Source organism: Aphelocoma coerulescens, chromosome 2 (genome assembly GCF_041296385.1).
Source record: "Aphelocoma coerulescens isolate FSJ_1873_10779 chromosome 2, UR_Acoe_1.0, whole genome shotgun sequence".
Taxonomy (NCBI): domain Eukaryota; kingdom Metazoa; phylum Chordata; class Aves; order Passeriformes; family Corvidae; genus Aphelocoma; species Aphelocoma coerulescens.
Window position 1 is genome coordinate 55,467,300 of NC_091015.1, and position 18,342 is coordinate 55,485,641.

General features: G+C 41.7%; 2 protein-coding genes across 8 annotated transcripts in view; both read left to right on the plus strand.

The window, feature by feature from the left end:
• BBS9 (Bardet-Biedl syndrome 9) overlaps positions 1–1,674 on the plus strand; it is a 288,845-nt gene extending 287,171 nt beyond the window's left edge. For all 5 annotated transcript variants that reach the window (XR_011149049.1, XM_069007583.1, XM_069007584.1 and 2 more), the window contains one exon: positions 246–1,674. Coding sequence is in view for 2 of the 5 variants with exons in the window: in XM_069007581.1 (XP_068863682.1) it covers positions 246–292 (47 nt within the window). In the remaining 3 variants the exon portion in view is untranslated. The remainder of the gene's footprint in view (positions 1–245) is intronic.
• Positions 1,675–15,155: 13,481 nt separating this feature from the next.
• The window catches only part of BMPER (BMP binding endothelial regulator), a 151,124-nt gene continuing 147,937 nt past the window's right edge, over positions 15,156–18,342 (plus strand). For 2 of the 3 annotated variants that reach the window (XM_069007593.1, XM_069007595.1), the window contains exon 1: positions 15,156–15,853. In XM_069007593.1, the coding sequence (XP_068863694.1) occupies positions 15,820–15,853 (34 nt within the window). In that variant the 5' untranslated portion in view covers positions 15,156–15,819. Of the gene's footprint in view, positions 15,854–17,649; positions 17,894–18,342 lie in introns of those variants that run through there. The other variant, XM_069007594.1, reaches the window with a different exon arrangement.

Consider the following 18,342-nt stretch of genomic DNA (forward strand, 5'->3'; position numbering starts at 1 on the left):
TGTCCATGATATGCATAGAAAAGCTGATGTGAAATTCCCTTTATTGCCTTAATTTTTTTTTTATTTTCTGAACTTGCAAGTGCTTGAATTTGCAAGTTAAGCATTTTTATCTTAACTATTTTGCATGTAATAAATTGTTTCCTCCAGCTATAACCAAGGCTTTCACAAACTGATGGAATCAACAATGTAGTGCATTTAGTTGCCAACGACACTAAATTTTTAAGCATCTTGTTTTTGCTTTACAGGTTTGTCTGAGGATGCAGCAGAGGAAACAAAAAGCCATGAACTCTGAAGACTACCCTCAGGAGAAATTTCTATCTGATGCCAGATGCATTTGTAATGCAGCAGTACCAATCCATTTTACTCTGTATGGATTTTAGCTTCCAGAAGGAGAGGACTGTACTAATTTATATGAAAACAAAAAAGTTCCACTCTAATAATTTGGTTGGGTCTCCCTGCCAGCTACTATCATCCTGTCTGTGAGCAAAGTTTAAGCACTTACCCAACTGTGGTAGGGGTGTTGTGTTGTGTTTTGCGATATATCATCCCTTTCTAAGGATTCAGTTGATTGATCAAAGACTGTTTATACATAGTTAAAAGCAACCTTTGTTTCGGGATATGTTTTGTCCTTTTAAGAAAGATATTCTGAGCTGCACCTCCCTTTGAGATTATATTAACATTTGTTATATCACAGTTTTGACAGAAGATAACTATCTTGTTTCCTTCTGTACTAACATTCATGATTCCAGACAGCTGAATTCACCACCAGGAGAAAAACTGGTAATCCATCAACTCTTCCCCCCTCCCCTCCATTGCTTACACAGACTCCTGCTCTCTAGAGATATAGAGTAAAATATGGTTACTGGACATAAAGGGCAAACCCTTTTGCCATTAACTATGTCACTATGAATGGGAATAAAGTTTACACTGTAAGTACCTTGAGCACAGCAACACATTGATCTTTTTATGGTTACCTGTGATTTCTGCTTTTCTTGTCAATCAGTCTGTTCTAGTTATGGGTAAGATTTTTAAAAGTAACTAACAATTTTTGAGTGCCTTAATTTTTATTAATCCAGCTGGAGGGTGCTTTGGGTGTTGTGTATTTAGAAAGTGCTGAGTATTAACCTTCTGAAGGTCAGGCTCATGAAAGGTGCCTGAAATGCACCCAACTGAGGCAAACTTTGAGAGTACCTTGGCCTAGAGTTTGGAAGAGTCAGGCTCGTGTCTGGGTTTCTGAGAGTGAGTTATTACTAAAATACACTTGGAACTGAAAATAACTCAGACTGAGTTATGGTCAAGTGTATAAACAGGCATTTGAACAGGGCCTCTCCTGGCTGTTGCTAGTTCATACCAAAATATAAGTTGCAGTCTCTTGGATGGCACATACAAAACGCACTGATAGCCCCAGTTTAGTTTGTGGTACGTGCAATCGCATGAGCTGTCTCCACATCCCACACTCCCGTTGGTTTCCTCAACAGGGGTTCACTAGCTCCTGTTCTAGCTGTAGTAAAGGTCCCTCCAACTCACTTTTGTGCTGTTTCAGAAGAAGTTGTAACAGTTGCTGTGGTCAATGCTAGCTTGATCTATGGAGACAATATTTTTCAGAATGTCTTAAGCCATCAACCTTCATCATCTCCATATCTACTTTCAACTTCCTTGCCCCCCCCCCCCCTAAAACAAAACCAGCTTTGCACAACTTGTGCATCTGCTGTTTAACCCTCTGGTCCTACTCTGGCTCAGTACACAATATAACTGTTTCAAGAAGCCTTTTTCAACATGTTAGCTATTAAATAGAGCTCAGTAGCCAAGGAACTGGGTAAAGCCTCTGATACCTCTAGGGCTGAAGTGAGCTCTAACTCCCAACAAAAATGACTCTGTCCCCCAGGAGACCTCAGATGTATCTACGAGTTGTGGGGCCAGAAATCTTGCTTCTTTCCCAGGAAAGAAAAATCCTACCCCCTGCTTATTATGGAGTGATTCTGCCCTCTGAGTTTTCTTCACTCTGATCCCTCCCCTGTGGTTTTTGTCAGGAGGGTGGTATCCAACCCATTGTCAAGGTACCCTGCTGCGCTGTGAAAATTACACAATAAAATAATCTCCTGTAGTCTCTGCACACACCTCAGTGACCAAAGAAAATCCATGGAGAACTAATCAATTACTGTAGCTATTAGGCTTAAACATTAACTATAGATCTCAAATCTTCTTTTGTCCTCTTGTCAGCGGCTACTAGGGAATCTAGAAAAATCAAGCACAGTTACTACAGAAAGCCTGTACCATAACGGTGGAGAATGCTGGACTAAAGAATCCTAAACTATAAGGATATAATATAGCTGGAAAGTACACTGCTATGAGACTTCTGTGAAATGTATTACTCTGTCATGATTCCCATTATTGAATGTGGTCCCAGTACTCAGAGCTGCCTGGCTTCATTGGGACTTGAGGGTAAATGACAAGTGGGCACTCAGGTCAATTATATCATCCACTCTTATTTAAGTTATTTTCTGTCATTTTAAGATGTAATGCTCAGAAGCACTCTTATTTGCCTTTTCTGCTCCATGCTTTGCAAAATAAGGTCTCATGAGAATAGTTTTACAAAAAATGAGAAAATATACTGGTAATAAAGGGAGGGGGAGGGGAAGGAAGAAAAAGGTAGAACTGTCTATAGTAGTAAAGTATGACCTCTTTGTATACTGTGCTAAATTGCAGTATTTGATAATATCATCAAGATTTAAAAGTTGCATTGAATAAAAATTACTTAGTTTCCCCCAATGCCAAATAGTCCATCTAATTCAGAGGAAGGAAGTAATTGAAATGTAGTCATTTATGCAGCAGCCTAAGAGGAAATATTGTAAAGTAATTCTTAGCAGTTCTCAAATGTAGTTTGAATTTTTAAGAAAGTTCTTTTTGGCTGGAAAAAAATCAGGCCAATTACAGGAAGTTTGGAAGCTAGAGAGGTGTAAGGAATGTAAGGAAACCTTGCTAGTTTGGGGGGACCATGTGTTTGGTTCTCATCAGTGATCCTTCTGAGGCTGAGAGAGGCACTGGTGGCCAGTCAAACCGTTCTGAACAGGATTTTAGAGTAATGCCTAAATGCCTGTCAGCTCTTCTGGTCAGCTTAAATATGCAGCCTATCTGCATGTTTAGCTATTCGAGTAGGGTTTTTTATGGTTAAGTGGCTCACAGAGTAAAATCAATTTTAAATGACAATTTTATTGGAAATAAATCTAAAAGGAATTTTGTGACATTTTGAAAATAATGCTGTGAGTCATGGCATCTATTATCTAGAACTTTGAAATACATTTTCTAATATAAGTCCTAACATAAAGTTATATATTCTTCTGTTAAACAGGTAACTACTTCTAAAGTTTATTTTCATGGTGGAAGTTTATTTTCAGAATGTTATTGTCCAATGGCTTTTCTTTAATTTTGTTTTTCTGCCATTGCATTTTAGAAAAACAGATTAAAACAATTACTACTCTGATGACCAAAATCTGGAGGTCTGGACACTGCTCATCTTTTGGGCTTTGTACACAAAGCTGAGTTCAAACTAAGACAGTGGTTTCCAGCCCCAGATTCATTCTTCTGTCCAACTATTATTCAACTGTGACACAGAAAAACATTTCTCTACTTTCAAGGGGTTGGGCTTTGCTTTATAATGTCGTTATTTTCTCTTCTTCAGCATTTACTGTACAGAGAGAATTAGATATAAGTTTCAATATTCTTTTATTGCTTATAAAGAGTAATTTCCTGCCATAAACTGAAATTTGTTGAGCAGAGGTTGTATTTCTATGTGAAGTTTTTCCAGCATTTGAAAAAAAATAAAAAAATTACAGGGTATGCATCATATTGAATAAGTATCTTTCCTTCTTATCAGAATATTCTGTTTATAAATAATCTATAAAAAAAAACCCTGGTGCAAAAATACTGTAAAATATATGAGATATTCCTGAAACCAAGCTTCTGCATGACTTCTTAATTTGAAATTACCCTTGAGTTTCCCACAGCTTAGTTTGCTGTCACCCCTTTACATCTCATTGCTTTCTTCATTTACTCCTTTATAGAATAAGGTTGCTCCAGTGTTTATGTGGTATCTTCATGTGCTGTTGGCAGGTGACTCTAGCTCCTTTGCAGCTCAAAAGTAAAGTTTGCACAGCATTATGCTGCTTCATGAGCCTTGATCCTGTCAAGGGGACATGCCCACGGGGCCAGGCTTATAATTAACAAAATTCACCCAAGCTGGAAGTGGTTATGAATGCATTGTTTCAATGAAAATTTATCCTAATATTCTAGTAGATGAAGTTCAACACAAGTTTGTTATTTATATAAACACTGAAAAAATTTGCTTGTTTTAGAGTCTTGGACTGCCTCTCTATTTTTTTTTTTTTTGTCCCCTGTCTTGTAAATTCTTATAATAGTCAGCAGTATTAGGAATTACTATTTCTGTCCTCCTTTTCAAGACAGCTGGTTCTTGCTGCATAGAAACTGCTAACTTGGAGGAATGTGCTTTTTCCAGGAGACCAGCAGATCACAGCAGAGATACTTAGCACTTCTATTTGCATTAAATGTATGGCAAGTGATGTAGTTAATTATGGAATGGAAGCACAACCCAGCTAATTGAATTGACCTGGTCTTCTCTGACAAGATGTCCTGACTGCTCCATCTTTACATCTCCCATATCAAGGAGTATGAACAAATGCAACATGAACATACATTTAAATAAGTGTAATTGTTATTTTAAAATACTGTGGTATTTTTAAAGAGTTTCATGTTGTTGAAATCAGGAAAGGGAGTAAAATACCAATTTATTTTCATGTGCAGTTATTGTAGGCTGATGTTTCTTTTGCATGTATTGCTATGTGCTTGGATTTACTATGTCTGTAAGAGGCATTCATGCTTGCAGATGAACCTGCTGTATCGAAGATTTATGTATCCATTCTTGTGCTTTAAATGAGAGGATTGAGCAAAATCCTTCTTATGTATCAGGTAAAAAATGGTGAAAGTAAGCAGCAGCCCTGGAAGAGATCCCCACCCTGAGACTACATCATGTAAATTGATGTTAACTCTGATGGGAGTGTTTCACATTTGGTATAGCATCAACATATTGTATCGTTCGTTTGCTAGCACCACTTTAACACTACACTGTCATCATAAAAAATGTTCCTTTGGGAGATTACTTTTTGCAAAACCAGTTAGTGCTCTAGAAAAATGTGATAACAGTGTTTGATAAGATATTTTAATTCATCTTTTTAAGCAGAATAGAGACTTGGAGTGCTTCCTAAGTGGGAACGATCAATGACAATCATAGCTTGCCCTCCACAACAGCTCCAGCAGACTGACAGTACATTCATCTGCAGAAACAAGATAAAAGCTGTTCCAATGGTGTAAGCTGCTGCCTGGCCTGAAATCTTAAAGGGAGGTCAGTCATCCTGAATCATTACTGTAACCTGATTAGAGGCCCAAATCTACTTTTGATAAATTTAAGTGACTATTTTGCCACTGATTTTGACAGGAGAGCATCCATAGTCTTCTACTGAGGGCTGCATGTCAAAATAAGATAACATGTAAGCACCACTGAACTCCTAGTTAGATGATATAATAAATTATGAGGGTCTCTCCAAAAGGTACTATTCCCAAAATACAATATATGTGAGGCTCAGCTAGTGGGTATTCATTAAAGAGCTGCCACACTGCACCCTAGAAGTGATTGCTTCTCTGCAGAGAGTGATGCTGCATGTGAAATAGGTCCTGGCAAAATAAAACTCCAGAGCATTTTATTCATGTTACTTCAGCCACTTACAGATGAAGTCACTCTTAGGATGATGATAGCCAGCTTTTCAGCAATCATAGCAACACTAATAAGTAGTTTAGGAAATCAAGCAATGAGCACCATGCTCTCCCTCTGCTCCTCAACCAAGAGAATGTGGAAAGGAAGTATTTCAGGACACGTTGTATTAAGAAGAATGAACTTAATCTGACGTTTGATCAGCACAAAGCTTGGCCCTCTGTCTTTTAAAAAGTTGCAATGGTGTCTCTAAATCGATGCTGTTATTACGATTACTATTTCCTGAATTTCACATACTGTTTAAAAATTGGAAGCTCCAGTGTCTTCTAATTATACTGAGACATTTTATCATTGTTAGTGAATGTAGCACAGGTGCTATTCTTAGGCAAGCTTAGGAACCAGCAAAGGTTTTGATCCAAGGATGACTTAGACCAGTCCTCCTTACTTTGCGGAATCTGACGAGACTGTATTGCAAAGTTTACAGTCTCTTTGAGAAAGAAAAGAGTTTTTATTCTATTGATTTTAATACTTCATTCATTTTAAAGGATAGATCAGTCCCACAACATCTTGGAAGTGTTAGAGAATATATGAAAAATCGGTCTATAACAATTCATTATGAAGCAAGCAGTCAGTAATTAATAGTTACTTCAAATGCTCACAATATTTTATAATCATGGTTGGATTCAATTACAAGAGACATAAAAGGGGATTATTGTACTTTTTTTTTTTCCCTGATGGCATAATGAAGTCAAGATCTATAAATATTGGAGAACAGTCAAGTTACTGCACATATAACAGGAATTGCTTTTTTCAGATGCCTGGATGTGTAGTGTCTTCCTTCCATTTGAGCGGTGACTGGGCCTATGAGCTTGTAAGAACACAGCTTGGTTAATATGGTGTGATTGCTTCTGATCCAGTAGAAACAGAGAGAATTTCTCTTGGCAGTGTATTTGAATGCCCTGTTCAGCATTAACTGGATATTTCATGGTGGTACAACATGATTCTTTCGTCATGACACTGGACTGCCTATTTCAGGGTGCAAGTTTCAAAAGCAGTCAGGAGGAATGTGACTTGTGAGGGGAGAATTTCCCCCATTGTTCTGGGCAACAACATTTCAAATTTAGCATTTTGTCTCTTCTGGCTGCCATTTAGGAGGCCTGGAAGGAGGAAGAGGAGACCCAAAGAGCTGGATTCCCAGAAGAATCGTGTCCAAGTACTCCCATGACAGCTGCTACAGAGAAATGTTTTTTTTTTCCTACTTTCGTCTCTTCTTTTATTAAAAACTCATTCCATGTTTAACATTTATTAGCTCATCTCATGGGGAGAGGAGTCTTTCCTTTGCTGTTACTCCTTCTCATCATCTGCATTTTTGTAGGTAGCAGTCAACTCTTGCAATCCTGTCATTCATTTTCTTTTTCCTTTTGCCTTTTTTCCTACCAAATTCCACTGACTGTAAATTGATGATTTTGCCCAGCAGCCACTTTGTAGGTGTGTTTTAAAAATCCTGAAAGAAGGAAAATTTGCAGCAAACTGTGTGTTTTGGTTAAACTTTGGAAATACAATGTATCTATTCTTCTCTGGGATGAATAACATTGCTTTCACCATCAGGAAAATAATGAATGGAAAACCAAATGTGCACTAAAGAAGCTGATGATTTTTTTTTAAAGGGCTACTGCCCAAGTATGTCATCCAATGGAGGAAAGTTGGTAGCTGCATTGTTTTTCGTACGACAGCTACCCAGACGGTGATGTGATACCTTTTATTGGGCTAACCAAAGTTAAAATTAGAACTGAGCAAATAAATCCCAATGACTAACAGAGCTTCGTGTGTTTAACCTTTCTTGCTGCTCACCAAGATCAACTTTTTCAAGCCTAGCCACTGGTTTTTGGCTTCCAATTTACAGAATGCTGAGAGATGCTAAGCCTGGTGAGCTTCCTACCTTCAGCTTGACAATTCGATTGCATGAAAATACAGTCTGGTCCTACTTGCTCAGGATCATTGCACTGGCCAGAAAAACAACTTCTACAAATGCTCTTCCACTTGCTTGTCATTGAGAGATATCCAGAACACAGATCTGAACCCTGAAGTGTTTAGTGGAGTTAGGCTTCTTAGATCTCAAGCCAGTGGGCGTGTCCATACCTTGGGGGCTGAGCTTGGAAGTGAATTCAGGCATTTACCTGTATATTTGTTTACTTAGATTGCTGCTGTAGAGTTGTGGTAGGCTTTGTCATAACATTTATGGAAATCCACATGCACTGTGATGTTTTGTATAGGAGTTCCTTACCAAAGAATTCCCAGGTTGACTTCTGGTTTGAAATTCGTTTGTCTCTTTCTGGTGATTGTCCTCACTACTGCAAATTTTTATTCACCAAGTTTAAAGACAAATTATTCTTTCTCCATATCACTTTTACTCCTGGCTACCCATCCTTCAAATCTGGTTGTGCACAACTGCAAGCAGAGAGAGCAGCACAGCAGAGGTGAGTGGGTGAAACCTCCCATAAACAGCAAAGTTGTATAACTCTCCCTGATTCACCATCCCACGGGTGTGGCAGAACAGCTCCCAAAATGGTAAACTTACTCAGCAATGTGGCCAGGGGACATTTTTGTTCAGAAAAAAACCCCAGCCATAGGGTATAAGCCAAAGGAGCACCCTTCTCCTTCTTAATTTTTTGCGTCTACTTCATCGTTGCTTGAGGCTAGACTGTTAGTCATGTGGCTTCTGAGGTGAACAGATTGTGGGTTTTACTCTCAGCTAGGACAAACCAAATCTGGGTTCAGTCAAGGCTCAGACAGTGTCCCTGTACTGCCCCAGAGCTGTGCAGTAGCCTCTTTGCCCCTTACCCATCTATGCACAGGCTCCTCTGTGCTCCTGAACAGAGCAGAAATGGGAATGGTCAGTTTCACTCCTCAAGGATAAATCTCCTGCTCCAGCACACAACCCCAGCAGAGGCTGTACCAGCTTCCCTTAAAACTCATCACAGATTCCTCCAGCTCTGTGCCTTCACCTGGTTCATGTCAGAGGTGTTTTCTGGCTCCCCTTTATGTGTTTTCCACCCATTGTAAACTATAGCACTGAGTGGTGCTTAGCAAATACTCATACACTGGTATTAGAGATTTTGCCTCTCCTTACAGTTTTCCACACCTCTCTTCATCTTCACTGTGTGCCTATGGGAATATTGTAGCATTACTCTACCACACTCTCTTAGGCTTGGGTCAGTCCCTGTCCTTCCCCTTGCTAAGGCCTGCATTATCAAAACTAACCAATAATTTTTTGGATTGCACTCATTTTTTAATTAAACTTGAGGCCTGTGTCTCAGTGTGGAAACCCAGAAAGGGAGACTCCAGATCTGGAGAAATTGGTTGTGGGAGAATAGAGCTATTGTTGTTTGGCTGCTCCCATGCTCATACCTTTGCAATCTGGCTGGATCCCGCTAGCTGTAAAAAAAAAAATACTTTGTTTGCATTACCCTTCTTCTAGGACAAAACAAAGTATAGTTTTCAGAGCCATCTTTTCTGCCTGATTCTTCTAGTTTGCATCATGTAAATTCAAACTGTCTTGCCTTAATATTTCTCTGCACTTGGGCCAGCAGCTGAAAGGCTGTGAAAGCATGTGCATTTTATTCTCTGTGTGCTCTGCAGAAACAGCTTTACAAACCACAAGGACTATTTTAAATTAAATGGCCATTTTTTGAAATCCTATCATTACAAAGCTGAGGCTTGATTGTTGTCCTCAGTGTGCTTCATGGCAGCAAAATTCCTGCATTTTGGGAAATGTGCTGTCTATTCATTCAGCTGGAGTAGATCCAAAAGCAAAGCGTGGAACTGTTGTGAGCACTGGCTAGTGCTCACAATATTACTTTCCCTAATAGATGGCCTGTATTGTCATTTTGTGAAATGCTCAAATGCCAAGTCATCATGATGTGGATTGTGAGGTTGATTCTTTAAAAATACGGATGCACAGAAATGGTCTTTTAAGGAGTCCAGTTGTTTTCATTACTGCTGGCACAGCAGAACTGCAAGCAGCTCTACTGTGGGACAGAGAAACCCTCAATTCTGTAATTTGTAATTTGATATTTTCATTCTTCATAGGAGAATTTATGAAAATAAACACCTACTTCAAAACAAATCTATCGAAGAAAGTAATTGTGAAAGTTAAGAAATGACATCCTGGGTGGTCTCTAGGGAAAGGTTGGGATTCTCCATCTTGCAGCTGTCCCACTCAAGCCATCCAAGCGATGCCAGTGGGCAGTCAAGTCATGCAGCTTGCATGGTGTAGTCTGTAAGCACGGAGCAATCTCACATCTTTTCTCCAGAGGTTTTGAGTTGGACTTTTGGGTTTCTCTCTGTTTAGTTTCCATGAAACCACTGTGTCCCAGGGAGGCCTGGAAGACCCTAGGCGCTAACAGCCGATTAGCTGAGTTTGTGGATTATTTTAGGTCTGTCGCCAGTTGGAATGTGAGAGAGAACTAAATGGGATGGAATGTCCTCAGTAGCTTCTGGACCATGATCAGGTATACCCAGGCCAGAGGTGTGGTTGGCTGGCTACACAGCACTCACTGCTGCCACTTTCAGAAGGCTATGAACCCAAATTTCTACTCTTGGTGGCTTCTGGAGGTGCAGCTCCCATGGAAGAAGAGACCCATTTCTTGGGTAATCCAACACAAAGTGAACCTTGAACATAGGGGCACCCTGATGCTGCAGTCACCCCACTTTTGAATGGAATTATCCTGGCTTCCTCTGGCCACCTGCTGCAACAAGTGCCTGCAGGAGAGGACCTCTTGCCCATGATGGGGTTATTCACATTAAACTCATCGGGACTACTCTAATGTGTGAATGTTTCCAGGGAAAAGGTCTAAATTATGTGGTTTATTAGCATGGTGAGCAGTTTCCAAAATACTTTCAGCACCATAATTTTTTCTGTTTAATAATAGCTTTCTTATTTATTATCTGACTTCCATACTGATACAAGCTACCCTACAGCCATACAGACTGACTTCAATTTAATCCAAACATAAGAATAATAAAGATAATTTGATCAATATTAAAATAATATTTAACAATATTAAAACCAATTAGAATTTTAAGTAACTTGGTAAAGAGGCAGCTCTGTGTTGTTTTTCAAGTTAGCTTAATTAAAACCCCAGATACCTTAAGCCACAAATTCTGTTCTGTCAGAAAATGGTTTATCACCAAGCAGCCTCTCACAAGACATTTTGTATGTTGGAAGACCTGCCAGCTGCCACCTTAAGACTTCAGAGTCTAGGTTTCAAGATACCTAAAATAAATAGTGTACACCACATGTAAATACATATTTAAAATTCTGTGAAGCCTTAAAACTGTTGATTAATTGTTTTCTTTGGTCACAAGTAATTCAGCTGCCTCTCCTGGGTTTAACCTGCTAATATATACAGGACATGTGACTGATACTTTCCCAAAGTAAATACTATTCCCTGTCTCTGTTCACCTTATGCTTCTAAATGATGTATTTGGAGGTATGCTACCGTCAGACAACTTGGGGATTTGGCAGAAACTCCCTGCAGATTTGTGTAATGACACCAAAAGCCCACCTCTGTCACATTTAATGTTGCTCTCATCTCCTGAAAGAGCCTCAGATAGCTGAGAGGCAGGTAGATGAATTACACTGCCATGTGGAAGTACCTTTTTTTCTCTTGCCCAAGTGGCTCTGTGTTTTCTTTTTGGTGAAGGTCTGAGATTATTCTGACGTGGGTAAATCAGTAGCAAAATGAGATGGGTTTTTAATGAATTTCTGCTTTGTTGCTAGTATACTTTCTTATTTCTGCCTTTTTTTTTTTTCTCTGTGTGTGTGTGTATGCCTCTACTTGACTTAAGTGTATGTAGAATATCCAGGCTTTAATTAAGCCAGTAGGAGGGGTGGGCAGCTCAGTATAATTATTAAATCTTGCAGTATTGCTTCTTTAACAATGGTTATATTACTCATTATGAAACTGCGTAACTTGCAAAAATTTAAACAGATCAGTGTATGATTACCCCAGTTTGCTCAGGTGCATTATTTGAACATATCCAGATGGATGGAGCTTCATAAACCTGCTTATGACTGTCGGCTCATTGCTTTCTGTATGTGTGGTACTGTCAGTCAGCAGGACTGATCGGGTATTAATGTTTAATTGAGTGTGCTTCACTCAAATCAGAAGCCAAGAAGAAAGGGTAAGGAGGATTTAGTACCTGTACCAGCTGTAATGTTGTATAGCCAATATACTGAAGATAAAAAGTAATAAGTAAATTGATTAAGCTTTGTCTTTGGAAAATAACAATAAATAGCGGTTCTTTGTAAACTGTCTTTTGTTTCCGGATAAAATAAGGTATGTTGCACTAATTGCAGGGACAGCAGAAGCGAACGTCCTGTACAGCCAAAGCCAGAAGAGTGAAAAGAAAAGCCACATTCTGAGAACAAACCGAGAGACCACTACGCTCGTGTGGGAGCGAGACATTGTGAATTCATTCGCTCGCTCCAAGCAGCCCCGTGGCTCGGGTTAATCGTGGAAGCGGCTCCGGCTCATCCCGCCCCGGATCCGCGCTCCCAACGCCGCCACCTGCCGGCAGCGGCGCCGCACTGCGCCCCGCCCTGCGCCCGCCCCGCCCGCCAGCGCCGGCCTCTCACAGCGGGCGGCTTAAAATTACCGTCCTTGAGCCTCCTCTCGCTCACTTGGCTGGGAATGAGGGCACCCATGTGAAGGAGAGGAGGCTCCGACTCGATGTATTTCGTTCCTCAGACCTCACCTCTGAGTTTTTAAGCGTTTGGTTGTTGTTCAAAAGAATAAACAGTCCTGGGAGAAATTCTGCTGTGAAAGGGGACCAGCAGCGAGAGGAATGAACTCATGGGGTACAACTCTTAGTAGGTGAAGCGATGATCTTAAAGGATGCATGCCGTGGAGAGTTGTCTTTTAGCAAAAATGCAAGCCTTTGCCTTTCTGTGCTGGATAGAGGCAGATGCTTCTCAACTGGATCCTGGCTGGAAGGAACAATCATCTGTCACAATAAGAATATCTTGTCTTTTGCAGGGGCAGGGGGTGGGATAAAAAATCTCTCTAGTACGGACAGGGTCCATCCTCATCTGCAATCAGTCAATCAATCAATCAATCAATCTTCCATTTTATAGAATGTTTCTTGAGTACTCTTTTTTTTGTTGCACTCATCAAGTAGTAGAACAGGCAGGCAAAATGCAGGGTTTGGTTTGTCTCACAAATCAAAAACAAAGCAGTACTTCATGTATGCCACTCTTCATGTGATTTCATTAGCTCTTATCCTTTATCAGACACAGCAGATGTTCAAGGGTAAATGTAACAAACCCCACATAACTCACAAAAAATAATTTTTTTTATCTCTGGAAGGCAAGCTATTTACAGCAGTGAAATAACAGAAAGGAGTACCAGCATATGCCGCTTTACTCTGTTTGCTTGGCCTGTGGCCTCTGGAACAGCTTCTGCTGGGAATCCCATCATTAGAACAGTCTCAGCATTTCTGCTGTAATTTACTTCTTTTGTTGTTGTTTTAGCATATTTGATATGGACTATTACAGCAGTCTATTGTCTCCACACTGGAGCCATATTTTCTGCTGCACACAGGCATTTTTCAGTTTGAGGTACGGCTGGTGTTTGTATCCAGTTTAGTTTATGCTGTTTGGTTGGTTTGCTTTTGTATGAATACAGATGATGAGGATAATTTTGAACACTTTTGCAATCAGAAGCTCCCTTTCATAAGTTTTTTTTTTGAGTTCTTAGAAAATATAATTTAAACAATAGAAGTATGTAAGTATAACTCTGCCAGGACATTCTATGTTAATAAACTTTTAAAATGCTGCTCATTATCTTTATCTTGCCACAAATAAATTAAATGCTTTGCATGTTCCAGGGGTTTATGGAAAACTGTCAAAATTATGAGTTGTTTGATAAAATTTATAAACATTTATGCAAGTAAGTCTCACTGTAAATTTTAGATACTTTCTTGTACTTTCCTTTTATTTAAAGACTTTGACCATATGTGATTTTTAATCCTGTTACAGTTTTAAAACCTCTTGGTGTGGTCTCCAGACCTTGCTTGCATCCATTTAAGTTTTCTGAATATTTTGCAGAAGGGGAACTTTGTCAGGAGCACCTCTTTGACGTAATCAGGCCAGTCTCAAGGTTTATTGGGAGAAGACGTGGCTGTGCAAGAAATACTGTTTTCCCCCACTGGCAGATACTCTTAACTTTAAAACAGGATTAAGCATTGAAATGAATGAACATGCAAAAGCATTTCAAAGGCTGCAGCCCACTCAGTACTGAGGAATGAACTGTAAACTCCCAGCTGCTCTCCTGCAGGAAAGTGCCATGTCTTCATCACAATCCTATGAGTTACTACTGAGTTTCTCAATTGCTGTGTGCTGATGCACCATGATAGTAAAACACTTTCCCAAATTACAGGTCTCTCTGCAAGAATTTTCAGGGCTGAAGCTCATCGGACCCACGCCTCCAACTACAGCAAATGTGTTCTCCCTGACCTTTGTTTTGATGGTGTAAGGTACTGGATAGAGAGTTCCTTATCTTTTGCAAGTTGTTAATAACAATAGAAATGTGTAAGCTTGATCAGATATGCAAACCACCTTCAGTACCTTGTAAATGTATAATTGTTTAGCAAGCCAGAACTGGAAACAGCAAGTTGTGCCAATTTACAGGGCCTTCAATACAGTGTATATCTGGGTCATATTTTCTTCTTTATGCTTAGAGTCTCATAAACACAAAGAAACTATGTTAAAATAATGTATAACAACATAAAAGTAATAAAAGCAGGGACACTCGCAGTGCTGATGTACATGTAGCATGTTCATTGCACTCTTTCTTGCATGGTAGGGAAACCGTACGACAACCTATGCCCAAGACCTAGAAAAGCAACTTCCCAAAAAAAAGGAAAAAAAAAAAGGAAAAGACATGTGAATTCTAATGACTCATTGCCTTCTGCCACTTCTGAAAGAATTCCCTAGCCCATGAAGAATGGGTCTCCTAGTGATTTTGACTTGCCAGTAAAAGATAATCATGAAGAGAGATGTGAATGTGATCCCTGTCTTCTTTACTGTTGCTGTTGCTAACCATAGAGCTTTGTTTTTCTTTTTAGGTGGGTGCTGGGTGACCAGGTAATGTATGACATTCTCTTATGGCTGACCACTGGGAAAGCATCCCTGGAGAAGCAGCTGAGCTCCATACAAAGTGGTAATTGTGAACAGCTACTGCTCCATCAACTGGATGAGCCCAGGCCGACCACTGAACAGAACTAATGAATGTATCCTTTCAATAACAACTGATACCATGTAATGCTTATACAAAAGAGGTAAGTGGTTTGATGACATGACTGCTGTTTTAACTGCTTTAAATCTCTGTACGTATCTGATAGCAGGACACCGTTTTCAGTGTGACCCTCTGATTTTGCTAAAATGACCACAGCTTTGAATGTTGCTTGGAAAAATAAGTGCCTCTTCAAACAGGGATGCAAAAGGAAAAAACAATAACTGTCCCACCTTGAAATTTAACACAACGTTACAGCCAAAAAGGATGCTGATCCCTGATAAGGAGGCTCGGGAGAGTGAGTAAGGGAGAGATAAAAAGCCAAGACAGACCCGTAGCACTGAGTGGGTAAAGCTAAGGTGGGGGAGGATTAAGATGGTATATTTCCCTCCCAGACTGGGTTTTACTTCATGAGAGATTTAAATGAGAGAGTGATCTTCCCCTGTGATATGTCATCATTATCAATATCAAGGAAGCAACAAAGGCTCCTGCTAAGGATGAGCGTCTCTCTCATCTCCCCTCTTCCCTGATGACAGAGGAGATAGGGAACCAGGAAAGACTCAGAGGCAGCACCAGTCCTCAGGAGGCTCTTCCACTGGACAGCAATAGACAGTGAAGTGTGGAGTAGGCATGGTACAGGGAGACCTTTCAGGAGGTACTTCAAGCAAGGAAGATGGGCAAATTCCTTGCCTCAGCACTGCTGCTGCTACAGAAGATGCACAGACGGAGTGAGCTCACCCCATGGACAATGTTTTCATGCTGCACATGTTCAGAGGTAAGTTTCAGGCCTAATCAGTGTGTTGAAGGTGCTTTAGTGATGATCACAATCGTTTCTCTCCATGGGAAAAGAAAAACCAAGTAACGAATCTGTACATATTGCTTTGCGACTGCCCTGCCTTAGGTATGATTTCATGAAGTATTTGTCTTAAGTGAATGATTTATGGCAGGAATTGAGTGTGATGCTCAGCTGTTGTCGCCTCTTGTCTTCATTTTGTAAAGAACTTTCCTCTTTGCATTTTCCAGACTATTTTAGCAAGTTCCCTGCTGTTACTTGGATGCCTGGATTGTTATTTGATGCCCTCATTGTGATTTGTATGTTTCTCACACCGGGTGATGTTAATATTTAATGAATTTTAGACCAGCATAAAGAGAAGATTTGATGCATTCGATAATATAAGTGCTCTCCTGTGGTAGTTGTCACTTAAGAAATTATTAGGGTAGATTTATTTTTCCTATGGCTGTTGCTTTAGAAGGGCTGTGGCTGCACTGTAATTAGAAAAGGGAAATGTAACCCCTGATTACAGATAGAGAAGTACGAAAAAGCATTTGGATGTGTGAGAATCTGTTCTGGAGTAGTGCATAATAATATGTACCTCTACAGGCTTATCTTTGTTTAAAATGCATGGAAATGTGAAAATGACATTTCCCAGAAAAAAAACCAAAACAAAACCAGGATATATACATTATATTTATATACTGAGCTTATAAAGTATTCTACACAGCATGGAGAAAGTTTTGGATCTCACTTGTATTTTTAGGGAATATAAAATCCTTTTAATGGCATCTCACCCATTCTATGTTCCTACGCAACTTCAACCTGTACAGATTGAGGATGGAAGAAAAAAGCAGGTTTCCCTTTCTTAGGGAGAGGGATTTTGCTACTGATGTCCAGAAGGTGATTGGTATCAGTTTTCTGTAGTCCCTCCCATAGGTGCAATTTCAGCTGTTTTAGGACTTTTGCTTTCTACCCTAAAGGTACGTGACAAGTTCTGTTGGAAGTGAGGTGTACGTATCTTGCTTTTTAGAACAAAGGTGTAGACTTTCAGAGGTCTTGGCTTTTGGGTTTTACTCTCAAAATGAACTTGCAAATCTAACTGTCTTGCATCTTACTGGGCAGTAAATTGTATTTGAAGCAGTGCTGTATACAGCAGCCTGACACGCACCTGATTTGCCATTACTTGTAAGCATTTTGGAAACCGCAGCTCACATGCAGCCCCCAAAGAAATACATTAAGAACGTGAAATGCTTTAGAAATTAGAAATGTGAAAGCATTTTTTCAGCTTGTTGTCAGACCAGTTTATTTCAGAGAGTGTTCATTTCCCCAAATGAAACATCACAGTTTGAAAGAAATCGATTTGTAAGACAGGCTCGGGCAGATCTGTCACAGAAGAGCCTCCTGCCTCACGCCACAAGTGTCATCCCGTCCAGACCCCGCGCCTACTCGTGAGCGCAAAAGCGGGGAGTCGGTGATGTCTATCGCTAACATTGCCCGTGTTTACACCTGGGATAGCAAAGCGTGGACCTGCAAATGGCAAGTGTTAAGGAGGAGCTGCAAAGGCTACACCGGGAAGAGACGGGCCGAGGGACCCTCTCGGCGGGCCGGGCTCGGGGAGGGACAGCGCGGCCCCGGGAGCTGGCCCCCGGCTGCTCCCCAGCCCCTCGGCCGAGCCCAAGCCGTGCCGAGCCCCGGGCGCCCCGAGGGAGAGAGGCAGCCCCGGAGCCGGGCGGGGAGGGCTGGAGGGAGCCCCTTAGAGGGGCGGCGGCCCCGGGGAGCGGCCGGCTGCGGCGGGACAGGGAGACGAGGGGAGCTCGGCGGCCCCGGCCGGGAGGGCAGCCGGGGAGCGGAGCCCCGCCGCGGAGCTCCCGGAGGACAGCCTCCGACACCTCGCTCCCTCCCTTCCTTCCTTCCTTCTTTCCCTCCTTCCCTCTTCCCGCTCGCTGGCGGCTGGCAAAACCTGCCGGCAGCACGAAGGGCACTGACACAAGCCGGGGACGAGCCCGCCGGAGGCAGCCGGCGCCGCCGCGCTCTGCCCAGGTACCCCGGCCCTGTCCGAGGATCTACGTTTCCTCCCCTGCTACTTCTCTTTTACCTTTTCCTCCTCTTCTTCTTTCCTCCTCTTCTCGATCCTCTCCCTTTCCCCCGCCCCTCCCGCCGAGAGGCCGCGGGCGCAGCCCCCCGACGCCGCTGCCGGGCCGGGCGGTGCTCGGAGGGGCCAGGGAGGGAGTGGCCGGGCATCTCCCGGCAGGGAAACGGGGTCTGGGGCTGGCAGCCTGTCTGTGCGTGTGTGCGCCGGGGGGGAGGGAGGCATGGGGGCCGGGGGGTGCCGGAGGAGGGACTATGGGGAGAGGAAGGTATAAGAAGGGATGCGGGCAGGGGAGGGGGGTGATGGAAAGAGGGGGTGCGGGGCCGAGGGGCAGGCGCTGACAGCTGCTTTCCCCGCACCCACAGTCCCCTCCCCCGGTGCCGCCGTGGGGTGGGACTCC